At 42.2% G+C, this 26459-nt stretch overlaps 1 protein-coding gene across 1 annotated transcript in view; it reads right to left on the minus strand.

The window, feature by feature from the left end:
- Nucleotides 1-378: 378 nt before the first annotated feature.
- The window catches only part of DDB1 (damage specific DNA binding protein 1), a 46562-nt gene continuing 20481 nt past the window's right edge, over nucleotides 379-26459 (minus strand). Inside the window, exons 8-26 of the mRNA XM_089655011.1 lie at nucleotides 23930-24046; nucleotides 23732-23834; nucleotides 23522-23597; nucleotides 23335-23443; nucleotides 23066-23244; nucleotides 22767-22930; nucleotides 21157-21264; nucleotides 20475-20682; nucleotides 18490-18585; nucleotides 18298-18409; nucleotides 16076-16199; nucleotides 15825-15989; nucleotides 15508-15602; nucleotides 14377-14547; nucleotides 14161-14270; nucleotides 12787-12956; nucleotides 12596-12698; nucleotides 5296-5419; nucleotides 379-996 (exon numbers count right to left, since the gene is read on the minus strand). Coding sequence (XP_089511137.1) covers nucleotides 913-996; nucleotides 5296-5419; nucleotides 12596-12698; nucleotides 12787-12956; nucleotides 14161-14270; nucleotides 14377-14547; nucleotides 15508-15602; nucleotides 15825-15989; nucleotides 16076-16199; nucleotides 18298-18409; nucleotides 18490-18585; nucleotides 20475-20682; nucleotides 21157-21264; nucleotides 22767-22930; nucleotides 23066-23244; nucleotides 23335-23443; nucleotides 23522-23597; nucleotides 23732-23834; nucleotides 23930-24046 — 2418 coding nt within the window. The 3' untranslated portion in view covers nucleotides 379-912. The remainder of the gene's footprint in view (nucleotides 997-5295; nucleotides 5420-12595; nucleotides 12699-12786; nucleotides 12957-14160; nucleotides 14271-14376; nucleotides 14548-15507; nucleotides 15603-15824; nucleotides 15990-16075; nucleotides 16200-18297; nucleotides 18410-18489; nucleotides 18586-20474; nucleotides 20683-21156; nucleotides 21265-22766; nucleotides 22931-23065; nucleotides 23245-23334; nucleotides 23444-23521; nucleotides 23598-23731; nucleotides 23835-23929; nucleotides 24047-26459) is intronic.

Here is a 26459-nt window from a genome sequence, read left to right on the forward strand (position 1 = left end):
GCCTTCTCAGTGTCAGTGCACCCACTAGAGCTTTCTCCATGGGGTTCAATTAGACTTGAAATAGTGGCAACCCAGATATTTAAGAAGGAGAAACTACAGCTTAAATAATTGGCTGCTATTAGCAACTTCTCCACTCTTCATTGTACTCAATAAAGAAGGTTAATTTAGTAAGGTAGTGCAAAGTCAAAGGTGGCATGAGATTTCCTCAATTTGTCTTAATACGTCACTGTATTTTGCTTGCCATCACTACCATACTAAATAAACACATATGCATTGCATGTAACGTAAACCAACTAGAGTACAATCCATCCCGCAAACATCCCAAACATTGAAAATATCACCACGCAAAGGTGCTTGCAATAAACAGGTTTAAAGAAATTTCAATTGCAGTCTAATTTATTTCCTAAAATGTCAAAATATAGCCTTCTCCTTTTTACTGTTTGCACACAGGAACTGGAGAGAGGGATACTGCACCATTAGAACACCAACTAGCACGTGAAACACCCCACAGCTGCTGCAGATGACGTCACATGCCTGGTTTCTGCACAGGCACTGGTGCCACAGTTCACATCAGCTATGCAGAAAGTTCTTAGGGGAGAAACCCCTCTTCACAATGCAATATATGAAAAAAGAAGGGACAGCTTTCAGCATGGAAAGAGGGTTTGGGGGGTAGTAGGGGGTAATAACCTGTACAAATACACACATTTCCATTCGCTGGCAAAAGCCCTTCACTGGCCAGTTCTAGATGCGAAAGATTTAACTGCCATATGGGCTGCATAACAAGGTATTCCCTCCTTAGGCACTGACAGGATTAATGCAAGCTCTCCTCACTGTCCATCAGGCCAATGGAGGCTACTCCCACATAGGATTTTGGGGAAGCCTAAGGGGTACACATAATGGAGAGGGTCAGAATCAGTGAATCCTGGTTAGCTCTTCCACTATTTTGATCAAGTCGTCAACAGTTGTCTCTCTCTTCATACCGCTGCCATCATCGATCTGCAAGATAAGTAAAACATTGTTCAGTAATGCACATAAAATGGGATTTTGGGTTGGAGCCTGTAAAATCCTTTTCTTTGAAGTACATCACTAGGACACTAATGTTTTTTATTCAGGATAACAGGGCTTTGCTGCCACCTTCAGGTGACTGGACACTGGCAAAAAAAAAAAAAAAAAAAAGACAGGAAATACCTTCCTAGGCTCAACTCCTCCCAGCTAGACAAGGCTTCAGTATTTGTAGTAAGTCATGAACCACAAACAAAGACAGGCAGAATCTTGGGGTCCCGTTATGTACTTCATGAAAAGGATTTTACAGGTAAACCAAAAATCCCATTTTCTTTATTGTACATCACAGGACTAAGTATCTTCGTGGTTAGAAGGTCCCAAAGCACTGAATACAAGGAGAGTGCAACACGGCCAACTTGCTCCAATAACTAAAAAAAAAAGTTAGGATATCATGCAGCAGTCTGCAAAACACACCTACCAAAGGCCAGGTCCTCAGCAGCTCTAACATTCACCTGGTAAAAAGGAGGAACCAAAGATCACGTAGTAGCTTAAAAACTTGAGGCTCGTGTCAAATTGCCCAGGAAGCAGCAACACTCCTTCCAGAATGAGCTGCCACCCAAATCCTTTGGACCATAAGCTGTGGACGTAAGATAATGGATCCATTGAGAAATGGTAGATTTGGAAGCTGCATGAGCCTTCCTTGGGCCTCCAGGAAGTACAAAGAGGGATTCTGACATATTGCAGCAGTTGACTTCAGGTAACACCAGATAGTACAAAACATACCAAAGCGTGAAGAGCCTTGTCCCCTGGTGTCTGAAACTCACAACTGAGATGGAACGAAGAAACAACCCTACGTAAAAAGAGGGCTGAGCCTACAGAACCACCTTGTCAAGATGGAGCATCAGGAATGATTCCTTAAAGAAAAGAGCATCCACTTTTGAAACTATGAGTCAACGTAATGGCAACCAGGAAAAATAATCTTCTGTGTCAGGAGGGCTAAATGAATATCCCAGATGGGTTCAAGTTGAGATTTCTGCAATACAGAAAATACCAAGTTGAGGTCCCACGGAATCGGAGTCATGATCAATGGAACAATGCATGCAGTGCTTTGTACAAAGACATGCACCAAGGAGTGTGAAGCAATTGGTCTCCAAAAAATGGCTACCAAGACCTAAATCTGAACCTAACTTGTACTCAAGGCCAAACCCTGATCACCTCCACATCAGGTTGTGACCTACTGGCAAGGATAAAATTCCCTAGTCTAAAGGACAGCCAAAGGAAAATTTACCACAGAACTTGGAAATCTTATTTTAAGTCACATTTCAAGCCTTCAGTAGGGTAGGAACAACTGAAATCAGACATCCGTGTATCTCAGGACCCTGGCTCCAAAAGCCAGGGACTTTAAAGGACAGAAGTTTGGACCTTGCAATAGAAGGTCAGGTCGGCTTGAAGTATACAAGGGTCATCCGTAGACATGTTTACAATGCCCAAGTACCATGATCTAGTGGGCCAAGCTGGAGTAATCAGTATCACTGGAATTACTGCCATTCAAATACTATGAAGCAGAGGTTCGAAGGTAGAAGTTGAAATCCTGGGAAGGACTAAATTACGGAGGACTGCTCCCATGGTGTAACCAGAGCATCCACAGAGTAGCCCTGGTCATGGAGAAGAAATCTGTCCAGCTTCACATTGAAGCTGGATGCTTGAAGATCCACTTCTTGAGTTCCCCACCTTTGAAAGAGTTCCTCAAACACCTACATTTCAGGATGTGGATGGGTAACAACCTCTCCTGTGGTGAACCAAAAGTTTCCTTCTGTAAACTTAGAACCCATCCTAATGTCTCCAAAGTGTGCATTGTATGACACACATTGGTCTCCAGCAGTGAAGTGGATTACTCCCTAAGAAGCAAGTCATCCAGATATCCTAGAACATGGATACCCCAGCTACGCAGGAGTCCCAGAACCAGAGGCCAGGACCTTGGGAAACACACAAGCCACTGGTACTGCAAACCCAATCATCCACAATCACCCCTTGCCAAACCTCCGTTAAGGCCTCCATACATCCCCCCCACCCAAACAAGTGGGCGAGAGGCATCCTTAAATACTTGGAGCTCAATCACTGGACACGAGGTGAGGATTTGTACAGCGTTAACGTCTAATCAGTGTGGACAACTTACACAAAAAACTCACAATGGCCTTTAGGGTCTGAGATAAGCCCTGACCCTGGCAGTCAAAAGTAGATTCTTTGGATGAGGATCCTTCTGCATCCCCTTCTATCGGAACATTCTAATCTTCCTCTACCTCGTCCTTCATTGATTTCTCCTCTGTTACTAATGAGGAGGAGAGGGAAATGCTTCTACTTGCAACCAAGGGGGTCCAAGCCAGCAAGTAATCAAGAACATTGCTGCTTTACCCCCATAATAGCAGATGTGATTTCCTCCCTTGTCACAAATGAACTGGAGTAAGGTGCCTCAGAAATACCAGAGAGGGTTGCAGTCAGAGCTGCCAGGAACATACAGACGCCCCAACTCCACCCCCACCTCAGGGAATACATTTCATGCGGGGGACTGCATCCAAATTTCATCCTGCTAAAAACTGCCAGTGACCCCCACAAGGAAAAGTTGTGTGGCCCCCATAAGGCTCTGCTGCAACCTGTAGTCCCACCAGCAATTGGACTGCTGTGTGTTGCTATGGCTATTTGATTTTTATAGCATAGAAATATGAAAGTATTTTACTTAGCTATTATGTATTGTTTTTGGAAGCTAGGCCTCCCCAAATCATATGCCAATTAACTCATTAAACTGGTTTTTGACAGAAGTGATGCTATACTGTAAGTTGGGGGGAAGAAGACTTGGATAACCATATGTTCAAGAAGAGAGAGCAGCACTAGTAGTTCTGGAGGACACGAAAAAGGAAGGAGCAGTAAGAAGAGTCCATCACCAGGAAAACCCAAGTTAAGTAGCTGTTTAGTATAATTATTGCATACATCCATGCTATTTTGCTGAGGAGGATAGCAAGTTTGAGCATGTGTAAAATATATGAATATTTTGTAATACTTGTAGGTCATGTTTTCCTTAAGGTTTGCTTTACTAAACTTCCTTGCTTTACCCGCAGAGCGACTTGAAAGACACAGCAAAAAATGCTGCCACCTTTAGTTCCATGGGGAACTACACTACTGCTGCAACTAAATTCACTTTCCTTGCTGCAATTAGTGGCCCCCCAAGAGCCCACACTACTGTTCTGGTGTGGAGATCCAAGAAAAATTGGTCCGCCCCACACTTGTGATAACGCTGTCCACAGTGTGCATGCACCCTAGTCAGTCATGCGTGAAGGCAGAGAGCAGTCTAAGACTTTTTGCCTCCTACAGTCAGGGGCCAGAGCATCCCAGACTACCCCCTAAGCTCTGCTATTTAGCCCTTAACATAGCGCACAAGGCTGTACAGTTGCATGAAACCCCTACACACCGTTTACAATAAAAGAAACTTTTGGCCACAATATTCCCTTTTCCATTAAGTTGGGGGGCATCAGATGAGTCCAATCTTCACCCATCACAGTTGGCTCTGCCACAAGGGCCTCCAGGAGCTCAATTTCTCAGCTGAGGATCACTGCCCTCCGTATAGTACCCTACCAGTCAGTGAGGCAATATATCACTGCGCAGCGTCCATGCTACTGGCCATCCTTGCTTATCCAGAGTAGGATCCAGGTATCATTCCTCGGAGTGTAGAAAAGCCACAGAAAAATGGGTACAATAAAGTCTACTAATCCCAGATGGAACAGTCGAGAAGCTAGCTACCTTTTCATGCAAATATTGCACTGAAAAGACTATCATCTAAGACACTAGCAAAAAACTGAAGCCTTGCTTAGCTGGGAGAAGAGGATTGGTATAGCCAGCACTGGTAGCTATGACTAAGGCTTATTACCAAAATGCGTAAGCCATTTTATACACACATTTTACTTGCTCAATAAAGTTCATTACTCGGGAAGACGAGTGCTGGCTATACCAATTTTTCTTCAGTTGCATCATGCAGGGAAGACACATTAAGCCAGAGCACTGACATTCCACCTCCATGGGGGTTATCTCTGGGCATAGCACCTACTTGTTCATTGCTTAGCTGGGGGGGGGGGGGTTATGCCTAGGAGGGGATTGCAAGTCTTTTTGCCAGTGTCCAATCACCTGAAGGTGGCAGCATAACCCTATTGTCATGAATTTGAAGATGCTCTGTGTCCTGTGATGTACAATAAAGAAACATGTTTGGAGATGACATGGAGCATTAGAAAACTGAATGAAGCATACCTGTAAATTTGCTACTACTTCCTGCATCTTTGACCTACTGATGTCCAGGAAGCTCTCAATCAGATCTCCATCTATAAATCCTGTTGCAGCTTCAGTTTTCCTTTCTGTGTGGAATGATCTCCAGGTGATAAATAGTTAAGGATAATGTCTCACAAATGAACAAAAAAGAGAAGAATGAATGAGCTTTGCTGCATTATGAGAAACCTGCAATTTGTTTACACCAGAAGATGAGAATATATGACCCTTTTCAAGATACGTTCAATAGGAAGTCACATAACCCGTTCTTCATATTTTCTAACTGTTGCACCTGGTAGCCAATAATGGAGAACACAGGAATTTCTCGGAATAGGATGAGGCTCCCAGATATTACAATCTCAACTCACCCCCCTCAAACTCTTGCAGATGACCTGCCACTGTCATCAGTGCAAGTAATGTTTGCATGTATTCTTACAGAGAATCCACTAAAAAGAGATACTATATTTTGATTTTACTATATCAGGCCAAACGAATTAAAGCAGAGCTAGACTCAGGCAATCTCATTCTTCAAACATGACAAAAGTGAGTGGTAAACAAACAGTAGGCATTCTGCAGTTGCACTTTTGCCCAGAGACACTTTTACATCTACTGCACAGCTCTTACTGTTCTAGTCCCCGCCCCTGATGACATCATAACGATGCAAAAAGCAAGCGATTTCACGTTTAGGGTGAGTTCATAGGTCATGTAACTCAAACACACAAAAAACACAACACATGTGCGTTTTTTAATACATTTCAGGCCTGGTTCACACCAATGCAGTTTGCGTTTTGCAAATGTGATTTTTTACTTTTTTTCTGCCAACTTGTTGCTGGGCAGATTAAAAACACATAAAAAACGCAACATGTGTGCGGTTTCAATGTATTTCAGGCCTGGTTTACACCAATGCAGTTTGGGTTTTTGGTTTTGCAATGAGTTTTGCACGCATGTTTGAGACACTTTTTTGATACTTTATTTGATGTGTTTTGCGGTTTTTGAAATTAGTTTTCTTCTTGTTGGCTAAACTTGCTGGGCAGATTAAAAAATGCAAAATGCTTTAAAAATGCACACGTGTTACGTTTTTTGATGCATTTCAGGCCTGGTTCACACCAATGCTATTTGCGCTTTGTCTGTTTTGCAGTGCTTTTTGCAAATGCGTTTTTTAAAGTCCCATTTATTCTGTTTCACCAGTGAGGAGTTTATTCACTTTTTTCTTTGTATCCCCTCTCTCTTTTTTATATTATGTCTTTTTTGAATGTTTTTGCCAACTTGGTGCTGGAAAGATTAAAAACGCAAAAACACAAAAAATGCAACACGTGTGCATTTTCAATGCATTTCAGGCCTAGTTCACACCAATGCAGTTTGCGGTTTTTCCTTTTTGCAGTGCGTTTTGCATTTTTGCACACATGTCTGACACTTTTTTTAATGTGCTTTGCATTTTTTTTTTTAATAGGCCAACTTGTTGGAGTCAAAATTAAAAACATAAAATGCATCAAAAAAACGCAACATGTATTTTTAGCGGTTTCAATGCATTTCAGGTCTGGTTCACACCAATGCAGTTTGTGCTTGGTCTGTTTTGCGGGGGGGGGGGGGTGTTTGTCGAGGGGGTTACGTAGATTGCAAATGCAAAAACGTGTCAAACGCATGAAGAACCATGTCAAAAATGCACTACATGCGCTTTCTGCATCGTCTCCATTGAAGTCTACTGAACCAAAATTCCCTGACCATTTCCAAAAACTCAGATTTAAAAAATAAATAAATAAACGGAAAAAAAAGCATAGATGTGAATGTATTCCATAGGAAACCAATGAACTGTAGTGCGTTTCTGCAAAAAAAAAAAAAAAACACTAAAAAAAACGCATTTATGTGACACTGCCAGAGCCCAACAAAATTACCTCCAGCAGGCCACTGGTGTGAATGTCTCTGGCCAAACAGACTTCATGAGGGCCCTGTGCTCACTGCCCGCCACCATATAGCTAGATTGGCATTTGCCATTGAACACCAGAATTGGCAGGTCCTCCACTGGCACCCTGTGCTTTTCACAGATGAGAGCAGGTTCACCCTGAGCACAGGTGACAGATGTGAAAGGGTCTGGAGAAGCCGTGGTGGGTCAGTAACGGCCTGGGGAGGCATATCCATGGAGGGACACACAGACCTCTACTGGCTAGGCAATGGCACCCTGACTGCCATTTGGTATCGAGATCAAATCCTTGGACCCATTGTCAGACTCTACGCTGGTGCAGTGGGTCCTGGGTTCCTCCTGGTGCACAACAATGCACAATTCAAATATTAGTTATGCTGCGCAGCATACCTAATATTTTAATTTTGTTACTGAGGTATACCTTTTATGCTGGCAGCTTCTTATCCAGTTTGCCTAACTTATCTAGTCGAGCTCATTCATCTTGTTTTATTTAACAACAATGCCCAGCCTCATGTGGCGAGAGCATGCAGGCAGTTCCTGGAGGGTAAAGGAATACCATTAAATGGCCCCCACGCTCGCCTGACCTAAAACCAAAAGAACATCTCTGGGATATCATGTTTCGGTTCATCCGACGCCGCCAGGTTGCACCTCAGACTGTCCAGGAGCTCAGTGATGTCCCGGTCCAGATCTGGGAGGAAGTACCCCAGGACACCATCCATCATCTCATTAGGAGCATGCCCCGATGTTGTCAGGTATGCATACAAGCACGTGGGGGCCATACAAACTACTGAGGACCATTTTGAGTTGCTGCAATGAAATTTCAGCAAAATGGACTAGCCTGCTGTATCATTTTTTCACTTTGATTTTCCGGGAATCTCTGAATTCATTTCCATCAAATTATGGGGCATCCTTACGTTGCTAACACATTACCCAGTCCATATCAGTATAGATATCCAGCATGAGATTTTTCCCCATTGAGATCTGATGTGTTTTCGAAGTGTTCCTTTAATTTTTGTGAGCAGTGTATTTCAATCTGACCGTTTTGTGTAATCAGCATCACACATCTTCACTCTTGCAACTATTCAGTTAGCCTATTTAAATGCAGAAAGATGGTCACTATTATTTAGTATAGTCATGTGCACCACACTGATCATGGTCCAGAGAAAGCAAAAAGGAGAGACTTTTCTGAGGAGATCAGAAAAAAAAAAATAAAAAAATTAAAGACCAGCATATAAATGGTAAGGGCTCATGTACACTGCAGCTGAAAAACTCACGTTCAGGACCTGTTCAGCGTTTTTTTCAGCAGCCTCTGAACTCTCCCTAATGGAGTCCTATGTGTCCATGTACAATATGTCATTTACAGGCAGCTGAGTTTACAGTCGTTTTTCTGAATGCAGCAAACTTGCATTCAGGAGTAGATTTTATCAGCGTTTCAAATGCCAAACGCTTGCAAACGCGGCTAACTGCATTTGTGTTCAGAAGCGTTTTTTGACAGGCCCATATCCAGGGCACAATTCACTAAGCAGCCCCACGCCAAAATTAGAAAAGGAAAAAAAAAATGGCATGGGAAGGTCTCCTGAGGTTATCTTTTAAAAAGCTTCTAAAAGCAAACATGCATAAACGCGGCTAAACGCATTATGCAAACGCAGCAAAACTGACACTTTTTAACTTACGTTTTCCAGAGGTTTCCATCGTTCAAAAGAGTTTTCCAAACGCCCCGTGTACATGAGCCCTGAAGGCTATAAGATCATCTCCAAGCAGTTTGCTATCCATTTGACTTGGTGCACCTTGAATCCGTGCAGGGCACAACAAAACCTCAAGATTATCAAAGAATTCTGGAGCAAAACATGCTGCCCAGTGTCAGAAAGCTCAATTGCAGGTCATAGGTCTTTCAACAGGATAATGACCCAAAACATGCAGCTTAAATGCATCCCAGAAGGGCAAGGAATTAAAAAAAACAAAAAAACAAAAAAAAACTTTGGGACTTCAGAAATGCCTTCTATGATCTCTGATCTGAATCCTATTTGGCCTCTATGGAAAGATCTGAAGCATACAATCTGAAGAAGGCACCTTTCAAACACGCAATAGAAACAGTCTGTTCAAGATAAATGGGCACCGCATTACATTCTTTCCTGGCCTCGATGGCCAAGAAATGTCAATGGGGACCCGGAAGTGATGCCATAACGTCACTTCTGGGTCAGAAGAGGAGGGGAGCAGACGTGTCCGCTCTCCTCCATCCCCTCTACACACTGGCAGCAGCTTAACTGGTCCTGGGCCCGCAGATGGGCAAGCGGAGCCTAGAAGACATAGCGGGCAAGACGGAGGTACGCAGGATGTTAGAGGAGGAGGCTGGCACTTTGTGGAAGCAATCAGCGGCTGCACTGCCGTCCGAACGCTTCCACCAGACAGGCGAGCCCTGCTACATGCCTACAGCTGGGCTAAAGGTTTAAAAAAAAAAAAAACAAAAACAAAAAAAAAAAAAACAAGCACTACCTGCCCGGCGCCTGGAACTACATGTCCCAGGCGTCAGGCGATAAAGATTGAACATCCCTGTATAACAAATCCCCCACACAACTCCAGAAAAGTACGCAAATAAAAACTCTGATGTGGTAAAGATGTTACTAAATGCACACTAGTAAACACCTGACAGCCCAACTACCCCAAAAAATGCTGAAGGGAAATGCAATTTAAATAGGGTGACCAATTCAATAAATAAATTACTAAAGGCGATCCACAATGCAAATAAAATCAACCTGTGAAAAGTCCAATAATAGTCCAAAAAAAGCTTACCTGAGGAAGTCACATGGTAGTGACGCACCGCGTCGAAACAGGCTGGTGACATTTCCGGTCCACAAAGGACCGTATGTGTATTCCCTTGTATTCTGACATTCTATAGGAGTCTGCCTACTCTATTTTAAATGCAAATGCATTTCTATATGAGGGTTCAATATTTAATAAAATATTGCACTATGAGAGGCTTTTTTCCTCGAGTTTATATCTCCCCCGGGATCGCGGAAGATTTAAAGGGGACATATACCGCTCCATATGCTGAGCATCCATATTGTATCGTATATTACTTCATCTAGTGGGCCATCCTGGCAAGCTGGTCATTTAAGTTGAGAGGTCATGTTGACCTGTTTTATATAGGTCAATTAACAAGGCGAGGGCACATTGCATGTGGTGGAAAGTGCACGTACTGTATTGGATTCACTGGTGTTCACTGACTCGTGAAAAGTGCGGAACAAGGATTTTTTTGGACCATTATTGGACTTTTCACACATTGATTTATTTTGTGCATTCTAGATCGCCTTTAGTAACTTATCTATTCACATTTTTATTTTAATCATTCACCCTATTTAAATTGCATTGCACTTTTTGGGGCAGTGGGGCTGTCAGGTATTTACTAGTGTGCTTTGTGCATTTAGTAACACATTTGCATATCAGATTTATTTACGTACTGTTCGAGTTGGGTGGAGGGATTTTTATATATTTATTCACCATACAAACATTTGTGTTTGAGTTATTAGTACATTTCTGTTATATGTGAGAATTTAAAGGGTTTTATCTCTGTGTGGTTTTTGCCAGATATACTTGTTTTAATGTTTTTAGTACTTTGTACACTGAGGCAGTGCTACACTTTAGTATTTGCTTGGGCTAAACTACTTGCCAGGGACAGAAGGCTCACTGAGAGCTACAAAAATATCTTGTTTGCAGCAATAGTCTTTAAAAGAAGAAGGGCTTCTTTTTTTTTCTATTTATACTTACTTAGGTGGGTGCAGAATCTGTCCAATGCTACATCTGTCCCCTGCTGGCTCTAAGAGTGAGAACTCAGCGATCACATGGCCGCTGATGGCAGGACTGTCAGTCACCGTTATCCCCCCCAGCTCACTGGAGAGCTGAGCTGTGCAGGGGGAGGGAGCGGCTGGCTCAGGCTAAGCTGGGTGCCGCACCAGACTCTGGGGTGGATCCTGACTTTGAAGTTGGGATCTTTCCACAGCTGGGACCAGCTGAGTGACGGCAGCCGACAGTGGACTTCAGTCCTCTGTCAGCTGAAAATGGGTCACAGGAGTGCAAAACGAACTGCACTCCTGAGATCCACAGGAGAAGTGGAGCCAAAAGAGCTTTGGCTATACTTCTCCTTTAAAGGTTGTGCAACATCATATTAGGGGTCCCATAATTTTTGTCTATGTCATTTGCTTTTTATTTAAAATATCCTGGTAAATCAAAAAAGCCAAGTGTGTTTTTTATTAACTATGGAATAAACAATGATGATTGCCAATTACTTTTGTCACTTTCAAGGTGTTAGAGAAAATTGTGGGTTATTTTTTCATAAAATGGGTGTCAACAAAATTTGTTCATGGCTATAACCGTGCGAACTAATCTTTGTTAGCTGCATTTCAGATTTTATGTACTGATCCAATGTATCAGTTCTATTACCTGTATTTAAAACTATTGATTTAAGATCCACCATCAGATTCCTACATCATTCTCCTGCCTTGGACACTATTGCAATCCTTTATTTAAAAAGCCTTAAAAACTGGTTGTAAAGGCTCAAGATTTTTTACCTTCATGCATTCTATGCATGAAGGTAAACCTGTGTGCAGCAGTGCCACCAGGCTACTCAATACTTACTTGAGCCCCATTGCGATCCATCAATGTGCACAACAGCCTTGGCTGTCTCGGGTCTCTGCCTCCTCATCGGCTGAGACAGCAAGCGGGAGCCATTGGCTCCCGCTGTGGTCAATAACAGCCAGTCAGCCAATGAGTGGAGAGGTGGGCAGGGCCAATCCACAGCTCCGCATGTGAATGGACACACATGCTATGGGGGCACCCGACAAAGGAAGAACCAGGAGAGACTGCGGGGGACCGGAGAAGAGGAGGATCGAGACTGTTCTTTGCAAAACCACAGCACACAGCAAGTATAACATGTTTGTTATTGTACCAAAAAAATAATTAACCTTTAGTATCACTTTAACATTTAAAGACATTTGTTTAAAACAAAAATAGTCACACCTGTCATTATGATGCTATTTTTAAGCCATTTGGATAGAATGTTCAACACAATAGAAAAGTATATTGTATTAATAAAAGAAAGAAAAAAAAAAAATGAAGTATGCATTATACCATCTCTTTTTTTAGTGCCACCAAAACTTCAACAACCCTGTCCTAAACACAATAGCAAGATTACAAATGGCCCAGGGCTAAAAGAAAACTTAAAAAAAAAAAAAGAAAACAAAAACATGGAATTTTAAGAAATACTGAAATGTCATCACTATCTTCAAGGGGAAAAAAAAAGCCAAACACACAAAAACTGATTTTTCTTCTATGTGCATGGTAATATGAATATGGTTTTCTGTAAAAGGATATAATGAGTGTTCTATTTTGCCTACGCTCTTAATGACTTTGTTGAGCCTATTTTGAACATCAAGCAGAAGATTGTACCAGCTTTCAGATACCGATGTCACGAGACCTGAGATACACATAGGCAAAAAGAAATATTAATATAGACATACTAAGCCATACATGCAAACAAAAGAGAAGCCGCAAACTAGACTAACCGATCATTCCATTGACAGTTCCAAAAAGTACAGAACCCTGTGTTGGTGGAGACGTCTCTCCAAGATTCTGCATCACCAGTGAACCATGACAAAAGACATTGACAAACTCTCCCAGATGAAAAAGTCCAACTTCCTGCAGATGTTGTCGTTCTTCATCTGTTGTGGCAGCACTAAAAATAGAAGAAGCAATCTTTACAACTCCCTCAAAACTGTTAAATTTGTGGTCATGTTATCAAGTTAGATCACACCAATATTCTGTACTGCGCTCAAGATTTTGCAGCATAGATTACCTGTTCCTTTCTTCAAAGAATTTGACTATTTTGATAAAGCAACCTGTTGCTAGGAGTTAAAAATACTTACCTAACTTAACACTTAATCTACACTCAGTACCACATAATGACAAAGTGAAAACAGAATTTTAAAATATCATATTTACATATGCAAGCAGACCCTTTACTGTGTACTTTGTTGAAGCACATTTGGCAGAAAATTACAGCCTCCAGTCTTTTTGGGTATGAAGTGAAAAGCTTTGAGCACCTGGATTGAGGATTTTTCTGCCATTCTTCTATTTGAATCCTCTCAAGCGCAGTCAGGTAGGATGGGGGCCATCAGTGGACAGCTATTTTGACGCCTCTCCAGAGCTGTTCAATAGGGTTGAAGTCAGGGCTTTGGCTGGGCCACTTTAGGACATTCACATAGTTCTCCTTAGCCCACTCCTATGTTGGCTTGAAGGGTTATTAGTCAGCCTACGGCAGGGCACATCAGTTATTAAAAATGGCTATGGCGGAAAAGGCCTTATGGTAGCCATACACAGTGCAATAAAACTGATCGTTGTCCAGTTTGAGAAAATGATCAAATAGACAACGGATCAAGCAAGACAAAAATGTCATGGTCAAATGATGAGCAACAGATCGTAATGGTTTTGATCAACTCAAATCAATCAGTTGTGGTGAAGAAAAAAAAAAATTAAAACAGGGTTGAGCATTGATGAAAGTGATTCACAAGGGAGCAGAAACTGCCCTTGATCAGTCCTGTATGACTGATTTTTTTTTCCCCCTACAGCTGATCGACTTAAGTTAACTGAAACCATTATCTGTCGCTTTTCCATGCCATAGGTTTCTCTATAGGTTTGATGACCGATTTGATACTTTTGCCGTATCGTAAATCGACTGTTCAGTTTTGTCGCACCATACATGGCCATCATTAGTAACTCACATTGTCCACAAACAATATGACATATTCAGCCCTTCCTGCAAATGTCATGGTTGCTGCACGGTCGGCCTACTCTTAGCATAGCTATGCCTCTACATTTACTATAATAATATACAATCAGATCCCTACTACACTTATTGCAGAATAAGTATTTCTCATTACCTGTCTTTCTGGCATACAAATAAATTAAAGGCGTTCTCTGCTCCTAGGAAGTTATCATCATCAAGGATCTCCACTGCGCTCATCCAGTTCGGATTAAAATCCCGTGCAATCTGTTGGAGCACAGAATAGTCAGATATACATGAACAGAATAGCTAAATCATCAATTTATACTGCTCCTCTAACATTTTTTGGGCATAGTTACACCTAGTTGCTTACCTCTTCAAAGTTTCCTTCCATCGGCTTGTAAGCTAACAACAACACAGAACGCATCAAGTCTCCCACCAGGATAAAATCACCCTTGGTTTTTAGATACAAAGCCATGATATTGTTGTAGTGGTTACATTCTGTACGCAGCTCTTTTTCTGCTGTCCACTCATACAGGCGAACCTAGGTAAAAAGGTGGCAGTTGATGACATTCAAAATACTGACACCAACTACTGCCAACTGTATGCACAAAAAAATATAAACTTCTGCATCTTACATACAAGCCTTCAACACCACAAAACAACTGTTTCTGGCTAATAACTTACCTGTTTGCTCCAAGCAGTGAATCACCTTCTCTATAGCCAAGCTTATGCTGAATATATCGAATACATTTTCTACAATTCAACCATCCTCCAACTTCCAACAGTTTAAATGTTCCCTTGAAAAGCTAAACTTGAGCTCTTGCCGCTTGTGCAGAGGGGTAAGGGCCACAAGGGGAGGAGCAATACCCTTCTGCTTTAGTTTAGAGTCCAAACTCTACAGGCGGTAGAGCCGATACCCTCAAAAGTCCACTGTGCCCCATGTAAATGTTTGAAGAATTAATTGAACTAAAAATATACACAAGTTTGGTGTAGTCTTACCTATTGAGGAGAATTTTTTTTTTTTATCTGCATCCCCCAGTGAAGGTTTTTTTTTTTTCTAAATATACTAAATATAATAGAGTTTAGAAATAACATGTTCTCCAACCTGCATGTAACAAAGAACAGCACTACTTATTTTCTGTCAGCAGCACTGAAATCTTTTTTCGACATTTAGCTACCGTGAGCTTTGTCCTCTTTCTCTGCTCTCCTCCTCAGTCTTCCACTTCTTCTCTACTCTCCTTTCCAGATGAGCAATGCCCTTTCCCGACAGCGGTACCAGAGGGTTCTTGCACATATGCAGCTCTAAACTCTCAGGGCTCCTGTAACACCTCCCCCTCAATATTATGTGAGCATGACTATCATTCTGCCACAACTGATTTAATACTTATATTTACAAACCCCTTCCCAAACTGAAAGTGCTGTAGAATATGTTGTTGCCATACAAACAGTAATCAGAATTTTAACTGCATAGCATCACAAGATGCCCATTATTCATTATTACCGTGCTATTGATACTGGCCAGCAGCTTCCCGTTAAACTCCACCATCGAGTACACAGCTCCTTTCACTTCTTTCTCGGCAACAGTCTGCAGCTTCCCTGGACAAAGCACAAATTTTATGATCAGAGATTCAAAAGTCAAAAACACAGGAAAAGAAGTGATTGACTTCAGAACCAATTTTATGCTTGTCTTGATTTTCAAAGCTGTGTCAAGAAAATCATACCTGGAATGAAATGGGCAACATACATCTCTCTGGAATCTGAGTCCTAACCTTAGAATATCAATTGTTAAACATACTAGTCTTTTTTTTTGTTGCTTACCATCGCTGTATTGGAAAACCACAATCCTCCCTTGCTTTGGTTCTGCCTCATCTGGATATACCATGGCTGTTCCCACTATAAAGTAAGTGCTTGGATCCTTCCCCAGCTTACAGGACACCAAGCTAAGGGCGTATTCATTCTGCAGAAACTGGTGAGTGTGCAGGACTAGAGAGAAAAGAAAAACAAAAGCATGATTTTCCATTTTACTTAATGCCACTTTATGTAAGTCTACGTCATGTCTAAATTTTTACCTTCAAAAGTGTGCTGGTCTATGATAAGTAGATTGTGAACTTCAATTTCTTCTCCAAATGAGGTTTCATGGGGAGAGGTGCTTCCTGAAAAGAGCTTACTGCTGCTCACACTGGAAGACAGTGCCTGTGGGATTCAAGACTCAGGCATGTGAAGGCTGCTTAAATGTTCAAAGCCGAGCTCTTAAACCACAGCAACTAAAAACATCAGTGGGCTTATATAAATCTCATAATAAAAATGACAGCCTGTTCTAGCACCTTTCCCTTGGGAAAATGGGAAGCAATACATTATGCAATGAAATGTTTGTGGACAATTGATCAATGCACATACATATATGGCCAAAAGTATGTGAACACTCCAAATTATTCAAGTGGAACTGAAGGCAAATTTTTTTTTGTATAGAGTAAGAAAGTATCTTACCCGCCTGGTTTTTTTTTTTTGCAATCTGTGTCAAAGTTGGGAGAATTCCCTTCACTTTCTGTCCAATAACAAAAATCAGGAAATGAAAGAAAATCACTCCAAAATGAGTGAAACTTTGGGATGTCATCAGAAGCAGTGTCCCAAATAGAAGATTTCCCTTCTATTCCTGTTCTGACATCCCAAAATTTGGGATCGTCTTTCGCTCTTGGTTAAAAGGGTAAAACAGGACAAAAAAAGTGAGCTCCCTAGAGGGGATCCAGACAGCAAGAAAAAAAAAAAATCAGAAAGATGATCAAACCCCTCTCCACTCAAACTAACTTTAGCTACAGTTTAAGTTCAAGCGTTTCCATTGAAGGGTACTGTTAGTGCAACAGCAAGCCAATACATTTTAGAAAAATTGTGCAATTCCAACCTTTAAGCAAATCTGGAGAAGGCCTTTTCTGTGCCCCTATTTACAAAACCAGGTCAATAAAGACATGGTGTGATGATTTTGGAAGAACTCGGGTGGCCTGCACAGACACCTGACCTCAACCCTACTGAACACTTTTGAGATGAATTGCAATGCCAAAATCAAGACATGTGTTTTTGTACAACATCAGTGCCTGACTTCACAAATGCTCTTAAAATGTTAAAAGTCCTATGTCTGAAATCTGTTTTTTTCACTTTATACCTGCATTCTTTGTTTTACAGATCAACATTTTATAAAATGACAACTGATTTCTGGGGCACTTATATAAAAAGGCAGAAGTAATCATCTCTTTCATGAAGGAGTCCCTGAAACTTTTAATTGATCCCTTTAATAAGTGATGAGACACAGCAATAAGTCATTTAATTGGATGCAAATTTCACCTTCTACTACCAAACGCTACCACTTTTTTTCAACATGCAGTAAAAAGACAAAAGTGGGTGGTTAGAACTGCCTTGCACTACTGGAATTCTCTTTACATCCCAATAGGGACACTACCTGCAAAGTTTGCATGCCGTCCCTGTGCATTGTGGGTTTCCATAGGCTACTCATGTTTCATCCCACACTCCAAAGATACGCTGGTAGGCAACTAACCCTGGCATGTGTGCATGTATATGTGCTTGCAAAATATGGACCTTAGATTGTAAATCTCTTGAGGGCAGGGACTGATGTGAATGTACATGCTTAAATTGACTGCACTATATTAAAAATACATGTAACAAAAAAGAAGCCTCAGAGTGGCAACTGCAGACTGTTAATATGCTCTTATTCATATGAAAGGACTGATCGAACTACAAAATATACAGCATATTAAAAAACATATTGGTTGTTTCAACTCAAACTACAAAAACCAAAGATACAAAACTACTATTCATTCTCTTTAGTAATTACAGGGAATAAGCCTTTACAGATTATTATTGTAATTATAGAAACCTGTACGGAAAGGAGCATGTAGACTGCCCTGCTGACTACCTCCTGAAAATGCTTGTAAAGTCAGTTAATTGCAGTTGGTTTCTATGGGCTGCAGTACTATGCACAATAACATTTTACATACACTGTCCACTGAATGAAGTCTTCTAGCAACCTTGAATAACACCACAATCAAATATGCCTAAACAAAATGTTTGGTAGTAACTTATCCTAACCTTTTTAGCAGCTATACACTTCCACCGTTCAGTATAGGGGTCTTTATATCATAAAGATAATAGCATCCAGATTCCTTTACACATTGAACAAATATAAGTGTTGGACAACTGCTCCACACTCATCCACATCATGGGCTGTCTGCCGAAGGCTATTCTGCCCAGTATATAAAATGACAAAAGAACATAATTTCACCTGAGTGCTTGCGCTTGGCCGTAGAGGAGAGCTGCCGCCACTAGCATCCTGAACCTCTGTTCTACTGGACAAAACGCCAAAACACTGAGACACCTCCTGATAGCAAATTTTCCTACAAGCATGAGAAAACCCTTACAGCAAGAATAACCATTACATGTAACAACTTCTTAAGTATCTCTTCTACAGACCTACCTGGGAGATTCATAGAGTGGCACAGTTCTGATGTGCAGTTTCTGGATTTCATCAATGGTTCCAATGGTCAGAGTGCTATTATTAGCTAGGGCCAAACTGCAAAGAATAGAAAGCAGCCAAATACAGAGTTAGATTTAATGGTGATTTCCTTTCTATGAATACATGATAACACTCAGTTATTTAGTATAGGTTTTGACAAGAAGGATGAACCCCCTCAAAAAAGGTTGGAAAATAAATGTATACCATGTTTTGACACAGTTTTAAAGTGTATTTACAGCCACAATGTTTTTGTTTGTTTTGGACAGAGTAGGAATAAAAGGTTAAAATCAACAGATTTTACTGTCCGTCTATGTATCACTGAGGAAAACATCCTTCATTTCATACATCACAAGTCCAGGTGCCCACGGTTGAAATTTCCGCTTACCACTTATTCTGGGGATAATCCTAAAATTTTATATTTCCCCCCCACTTTCGTTCTCAGTGGCAGTGGTCAGTAGTAACCCCCCCCCCCCCCCAGGAGACACCGGCTACAATAAAAACTAAAAAGTGGTTCTAAAAGCTCAAGGATTTTTACCTTCATGTAGTCTATGCATGAAGGTTAAAAAAAAAAGAAAATAATCTTCTGTATGCAGCCGCCCTCCCCCACAATCCCTACATAAGCCCCCTCCAACCCAGCGACTTTTGACAACCTCTGCTGTCTGGGGACGCTTCCAGCTCATTGGCTAAGACAGCAGCGTGAGCCCACTGGCCAATGCCAATCACAGCCCAGTGAGCCAAAGAGGAGAGAGCGGGGGACGGGTCCGGCCTGCAGCTCTATGTCTATTCTGGACCGATAGAGCAGCGGCTCAGGGGCAAGCAAGCAGCTGTGTCGTGTGTGTGTGGGGGGGGGGGGGGCGACAAAAATTGCAGCGGTTTAAACTATTCAACAGTGTACTGTACCCACATATACAAATATGGATTCATACACGCCTATACATAATTCACTCCCAGGATGCAATTCTCCAATATATTAGGAAACAAATCACGTTCCACCAGATGTCAGTATATGCACTTAAATCATCCAAAAACCATCAACAAAAACTTCTCAAATGTAGTAACCCCTGAGGATGCGCTATTGTGCGAAGCAGCGTTGGGTTGTGGCGCTATTGCTGGAGGTCATGCCGCCATTCCTAGCATCTTTCGGCCCCTTATAACTACCACTATGAGAAGTTTTTGTTAGTGGTGGAATGAAGTTTCCGGATATATTAGAGGGTCGCATCCTGGGAGTGAATCATTATACAGGCGTGTATTGCTGTTCTATAATTAGACAGTAACATCTTTTGGTGAGTTTTGTTTTCAGCCGTTGGTGGTGAAACTTTTGATTGTCTTGGATCACCGGGTGAAGACTGCTTATAGAGGACAGTGGTACTACACGTGTGGTTCATCATACTATCTTCCTCTTAGTCTACATTACTCAAAGCACTGTTGGACTTTTAGGTTTATATATGTTTGTTTATATTTTTGCACATTATTGAATCCATATTCGTATATGTGGGTACACTACACTTTTGAATTGTTTTAAGCTCTGCAATTTTTGTTTACAGCACTTTAGGATTTTGGTATATCTATTTAGTATTTTTCTGGATTAGCACTGACACTTTTCTGATTTTAGGTTTCCCTGGGGCACTGCTTGAGGGGGAGGAGCCAGGAGCGCTGGCGGGGACCCGAAAAGTAAAGGATCGAGCCTGCTCTGTGCAAAACTACTGAACAGAGCGTAAGTATGATATGTTTGCTATTTGAAAAAACACAAAGCTTTAGTATCACTTTAACAAAGGACTCAAGCCTTCCTCATATATAAAAAAAAAAAAAAAAAAGCTAGAGATACACTTTAAGACTAACAGCAATTAGAACCAAAATATTCCAATGCCGAGTGTAGGTCACAAGGTATCACAGTTGCTTTCATCACAAATTGTCCCATCACTGTTATATTAACGGAAAACATTTACCTATCAGGATAGCCCTCAGAGTTTAAGGGGCACATATAGTTGACTTCCTTCAGGTTAACATTGGAGAAAACAAGTTTATGGTTGCTGCTGTAGATGACAGTCGGCCGATCAGAACAAGCAAACACATTTGTTGTGGACAGAGAACGGAATGTCCTTAACACTGTGGGCTGTGTTCCCAATGTGACCTTTTTTCTGTCGCTCAAAAGACCTGAAACAAAGAAAGAAATTACTTTAACTAAAGGCCACATGCATGCTAAAGACACTTTTTTGGTACAAACATCTATATTTTTAGCAAAGATCCTCAAATGAGCCAGTGGAAATCTATGATCCCTTCTTATTAGCATGTATTTAGTGGCACAGTTTTTACTAGTGCAGTGAAAACAACAATACTTGAATACTAAAACCATATGGCGATTTGAAAAAGGATTCTCTTTTTTTTTTTATAAGAGTAAACGTTTAAAATCAGTATTTTAGTACAAAATCATGAAATGAAACCTGATCTAAGACATCCCAAAATGAACTGATGTATAAAAGAAACACTACCTTATTTTTGCACTTTTTTTTCCACTCAGTTGAACAACTAGAAGCAGTCCCCGAGTCACAAACCTCCGACTCATACTTAAGAACAGAGGCAGCATGACGGCACGCTGGTGTACATAGCTACATAAATCACTCTGCTTACCTGACTCTGTGTTGAGGCTGAAATAGAACAGAGCACCATCACCCAGTGCACACAGCAAGTAGTGACTGTTCTCAAATGAAGTCATAAGAATTGACCTTGGAATAATCTCTGTAAAAAAGAGAATACAAAAATGTTAATTTTTGTGTACTGAGCACAACAGTGAAACACTGCACAGTTATTTTTAGCATCAATAACGATATACCGTATTTTTCATACACCATAAGACGCACTTTTTTCCCCCCAAAAAAGGGGGGAAATGTCAGTGCGTCTTATGGAGCGAATATGGAGCGGCCGGTCCGGTATTTCCACTACCGCCGTGTCAGAATACCGGGCCGGCCGCTCAGCTCTACAGCGGGACCTTATAGAGATGACTGCTGACCTTTGGGGAGGGGGGGGGAGCAGGTACCTGAATTTGACAGATACCCGCTCCCACTTCCGTGGAGTTGTTCTTTCATCTTACCCATTCCTCTATCCAGCGGCGCGGTCTTCCCGGCTTCTGTAGTGTGGGCATGACAGCCGGGTGCCAAGTGCGCATGCGCAGGAAGCGGTGCTTTTTGTGAATGGTAAGGCGGCACCTGGGACACATGACAGATCCCAGAAGCCGCCGGACCAATCACAAAGCGCAAGTGCTTCTCGCTCATGCGCACTGGGCACCCGGCTGTCATGCCGAGCGCCATTACAGAAGCCGGGAAGACAGCGCGCGGCTGGATAGAGGAACAGGTAAGATGAAAGAACAACTCCGCGGAAGTGGGAGCGGGTATCTGTCAAATTCAGGTACCCGCTCCCCCCCCCCTCCCCAAAGGTCAGCAGTCATCCCCTGTGCTGTCCGCAGTCTCTGGTCATCCCTGTGCTGTCCGCAGTCTCTGGTCATCCCTGTGCTGTCCGCAGTCTCTGGTCATCCCTGTGCTGTCCGCAGTCTCTGGTCATCCCTGTGCTGTCCGCAGTCTCTGGTCATCCCTGTGCTGTCCGCAGTCTCTGGTCATCCCTGTGCTGTCCGCAGTCTCTGGTCATCCCTGTGCTGTCCGCAGTCTCTGGTCATCCCTGTGCTGTCCGCAGTCTCTGGTCATCCCTGTGCTGTCCGCAGTCTCTGGTCATCCCTGTGCTGTCCGCAGTCTCTGGTCATCCCTGTGCTGTCCGCAGTCTCTGGTCATCCCTGTGCTGTCCGCAGTCTCTGGTCATCCCCTGCACTGTGTCCGCAGTCTCTGGTCATCCCCTGCACTGTGTCCGCAGTCTCTGGTCATCTCCTGCACTGTGTCCGCAGTCTCTGGTCATCTCCTGTACTGTGTCCGCAGTCTCTGGTCATCTCCTGTACTGTGTCCGCAGTCTCTGGTCATCTCCTGTACTGTGGCCGCAGTCTCTGGTCATCTCCTGTACTGTGGCCGCAGTCTCTGGTCATCTCCTGTACTATGTCTGCAGTCCATTAGTTCAGAATTTTTTTTTCCTGTTTTCTGCCTCTAAAACCTAGGTGCGTCTTATGGAGCGAAAAATACGGTACTTTCTAAAATGATAGTAGCAGAAAATATTGTATGTTTTATTGCGTAGTAAACAGATGATTAACACTAATATTTCAACACTAATATTTCAACTATATGAAGGTCAGTTTGTCTTACCACCCCCCAGCATCTCCTTGTGCAGCAACTGAAAATCTGGCAGACTTAGGATTCGGGCAGAGATGTCAGTCCAGAGGCCAATAGCACAAAGTGAGGACAGTGTGTCATTACCATTCAGTGGGGTCACATCTAAACAGGCAACTTCATGTTCCATTTCAGTACAGCTATGAAGTAAAAAGTGTGTAATAAAAATGCATCAGTATAAAATTTAAGATGAAGGGGTAAGAGAGTAAAGTTGATAAAAAGAAGCATGGAGAGAAGAAAAGAGGGTAACAGAATTACCAATTATACTGACACACCTCATCTGTCTAAGCTCTCCAGGGTGGATTTCTAGATAGTAAAGGACTCTTCCCACAGCAAGTAGAACTTGTCGGCTATTGCAGGAACAGACACTGACTTTACGACCCTGGGGCTCTTTCCACTCACTAACTAAGCTTTGGGGGTCTTGAGACACCAGACGTACTGATGCTGATGTTATCTGTATAGGTAAAAACAGGAGTGTTACAAAGCACAAGCGGATTCACAAAAAGTTAATATAATATCAAAAGAAGAATGGAGATTCTCCCACCTGAATGAGCTGCTGATGTGCCACATTGCCACAAAAAAAGGTTTGCTGATCGTCAACAAAACCAGCAAGATCTGTCTCTTCCACCTCTTCTCCAGACAAGGTCAAAACTCTACAAAAAAAAGTCAGTGTTTAGTCTTGTAATAGTGAGTATAGGCCTATGGAGAACAATTCTCAATTCACAGCTCACCTGGTCTGTCCAACAAAAGAAAGAACCAATGTGTCATCTGTTTCACGATTGGCAGCAACTCTGAGAGGCCACAGACCTGATAAAAAGGAGAGAAAACAGATTGCAATCCAAAACACATCAAATGAAATCTATACAAAATCAATGTTCAGATCCAGTTAATGTGTGCCAAAAGCCAAGACTAAACTAATTTGCCCGCAGGTTCATCAGCACCTTTGATCCCTGGCAAGTCGATGCTGGCATGCTCATGAATGCCAATACCATTTCTGATGATTCGTAGCGAACCTTCCTTGAAAGCTCCAGAGCAAGTTACAAGCTGCAGATAGAATAATAAAATACAGTGATTTAGCCACAAGGTCAGACATAAAAAAAAAAAAAAAAAGGACATGAAGAATTAGGAGACAATCTCACCTGTCCTTGTCCCTGTCTTTCAAGATCCACTACACACATGTCCACAATTGGGCCAAGGTTAGTGAAAGTCTCCATTGCCACAACATAAGAGCCCTGCTCATTACTGTCTGCAGTTAGCTATAGAGAAGACACAAAACATTGGCTGAAAACTATGCCAAAGTATTTTGCAGATAAAAACAATTTACAAATATCTATTTTAGGTTGAGCTTTATTAACCTAACAAAAAGCACACCAGACTCCCCCCCCCCCCCCCCCCCCGGTAAGAAGGAGTCCTTGTCAACAAATTTATAAACCTAAGCCGGCCATTTACAAGGAACCCAAAAACATAGCAACATGCAAATCTTTGAGCAATAAAACTGGATTTTTCTTGAAGCTCGTCGAGACGCAAATGATTTAGAGACTATTGGGCTACACTGTCCCCTAAAAGGAGGATTTGGACAGTGGCAAAACAGAGAGGCAGGGCCCATGCCCCTCGAATTCCACTGAGGGGTACTTGGATGGTACACAAAAAAAAAAAAAAAAAAGAAAAACTCTCTGCTCATTGAAGGACACATGATTTGTAGACTATTAGAATTTCCAAGAGCAGGGTAGGTAAAAAAGAGGGCCTGTCTCCACCATTTTCACCAGGGTTCTAGAACTGTAATATCGAAATCCAGAGTAGCCAGATCTCTGCATATTTGGGTAATTAGTCCGCCAACATTGACTCTTCTAGACCTTGTTGAGTTATTTTGTAGATCATGGGTTGAGAGAGCTTTTTTTGGTTTTGTCTAAACATTTGTTTTTTTTTCCAGGCATTAAATAAAGCTTGCTTGGCCGCCCCAAGTACTCAAAGTAAGAGCCTGAACTGTGCATCACAGATTATCTGCTAGTTGTTTAAGGGTAAGGAATGACCATTAGATCCTTTGGTCCAAAAAGACCTGAGCTATTGGGCAGGGAACCCATATCTGCGCAACCTCACATACAGGTAGATTAATAACCAGGAAAGAAAAGCTAGAAAAAAAAATATCAATGGAGGAGCACTTTATACCACGCTTCCAGCAAGGCAATGTGAATTGATCCCAATCTTCTTCCTCAAAAAGTGATATTGAGGTCTGCTCTCCACTTTCATGTATAGCAGGGGACATTTGGAAATAGTTTAGCTATTATGATAAGAGTACAGGAAGGATATTAAACATGGGGAATGCGGGCTCCTTAAACACTTCAGCTCAAAGTATGTGAGGGAGCGAGGGAACGTTGATCCTTCAAATATTTGTGACAGGTAATGTCTGACGCATAGACAGCGGTAGGTTGCAGAGGTGGGAATATGGAAGGGTTTTTGTAAGGTTTGGAAACATATGTCTTCCCTAATATCTACCACGATCAGTCTTTGTAATGGAAGCAGTGGCTGTGAGTTAGACACGTACAGCATGAACTACATCCAGACAATGAAGGGAAATCTCCTTCTGATATACAAGGGCCAGACAGAGGGACATAAGTACAATGTCCCAGTTGAGGTGAAAGGCTGAGGGAAGGAAGAACGCTCTAGGCCTTAACAACGTAGCCCCTTTGCAAGACCAGGACAAAGCTGTCAACTGGCAAACCTCTCTGAGTTGACGGTGACAAGGTATGCAACCTTGTAAGGGTCAAACGGGTGGCTCTTGGAAGCTCCAGGAGACAAGTTAACTAAATTAAAATTCTATTGAGTCACAGGTGGGCACAAGGGGGAGCCAAATCAGAGGTACCAAGTACAGAGTTTTTAAAGAATGGGAGGCTGGTGGTTTCTGGAACAAGATCTGGCCATTGATGACACTCATGGCCAATTGCTGATCCAGGCCTAATTGCAAAAAAAGTCAGGATACATCACACAGTATTGTGGGGGGGAAACTTTTACATTATACAAACTTCCGATTTGGAGAGGATCCTGCCCCTCAAGACGTGGGCTTCAACAGCCATGCCATTAAAGCCAGCACTTTGAAGCAGAATAGTAAACTGGTAATTGAGACAGACGATTCAGACAATCTGGAAGAGCCCACAGAGCGTGGTTGGAGTACCACATCTAACTGGACCACTCCATTGCTATGAGGATCACGGGAGCGCTCTCCATCTTGACCAGGAGGAGAAGATGAGGAAGGTGTTTTGGGGAAGAAACAGCTTGGATCAGGCTGTACTGATCTCACAAAGCCACCAGAGTATCCTCTGCTTCCTCCACAGGATCTCTATATTTGGAGACAAACCTGTCCAGTTTGTTGTTGAACCTGGAATATGGGAGGTCCGCATTCATCGTCCCTAACAGGTCCTTGCACACCTTCAGGTGTAGGCCCATTCCCTTAGGTTTAGGCACAGCTGGTTCAGCAAGTCCATCTACTAACTGTCCAAAACTAGGATGTAAGCAGCAGGCAAGGCCTGAAAATGAAGTTGTGCCCAGGATATAAATCTTTCAACCTCTCTTGCTGCAGGCTTATTGGTTTCTCCCTGATTGTTGACTAATGCCACAGCCATAGCGTTGTCCAACTGGTGCTTGATTGGAAGACCCTCCAGACTGGATGTCCAG

Source organism: Staurois parvus, unplaced genomic scaffold, assembly GCF_062004578.1.
Source record: "Staurois parvus isolate SC_StPar_1 unplaced genomic scaffold, SC_StPar_1.0 ptg000818l, whole genome shotgun sequence".
In the NCBI taxonomy this organism is placed as follows: Eukaryota; Metazoa; Chordata; class Amphibia; order Anura; family Ranidae; genus Staurois; species Staurois parvus.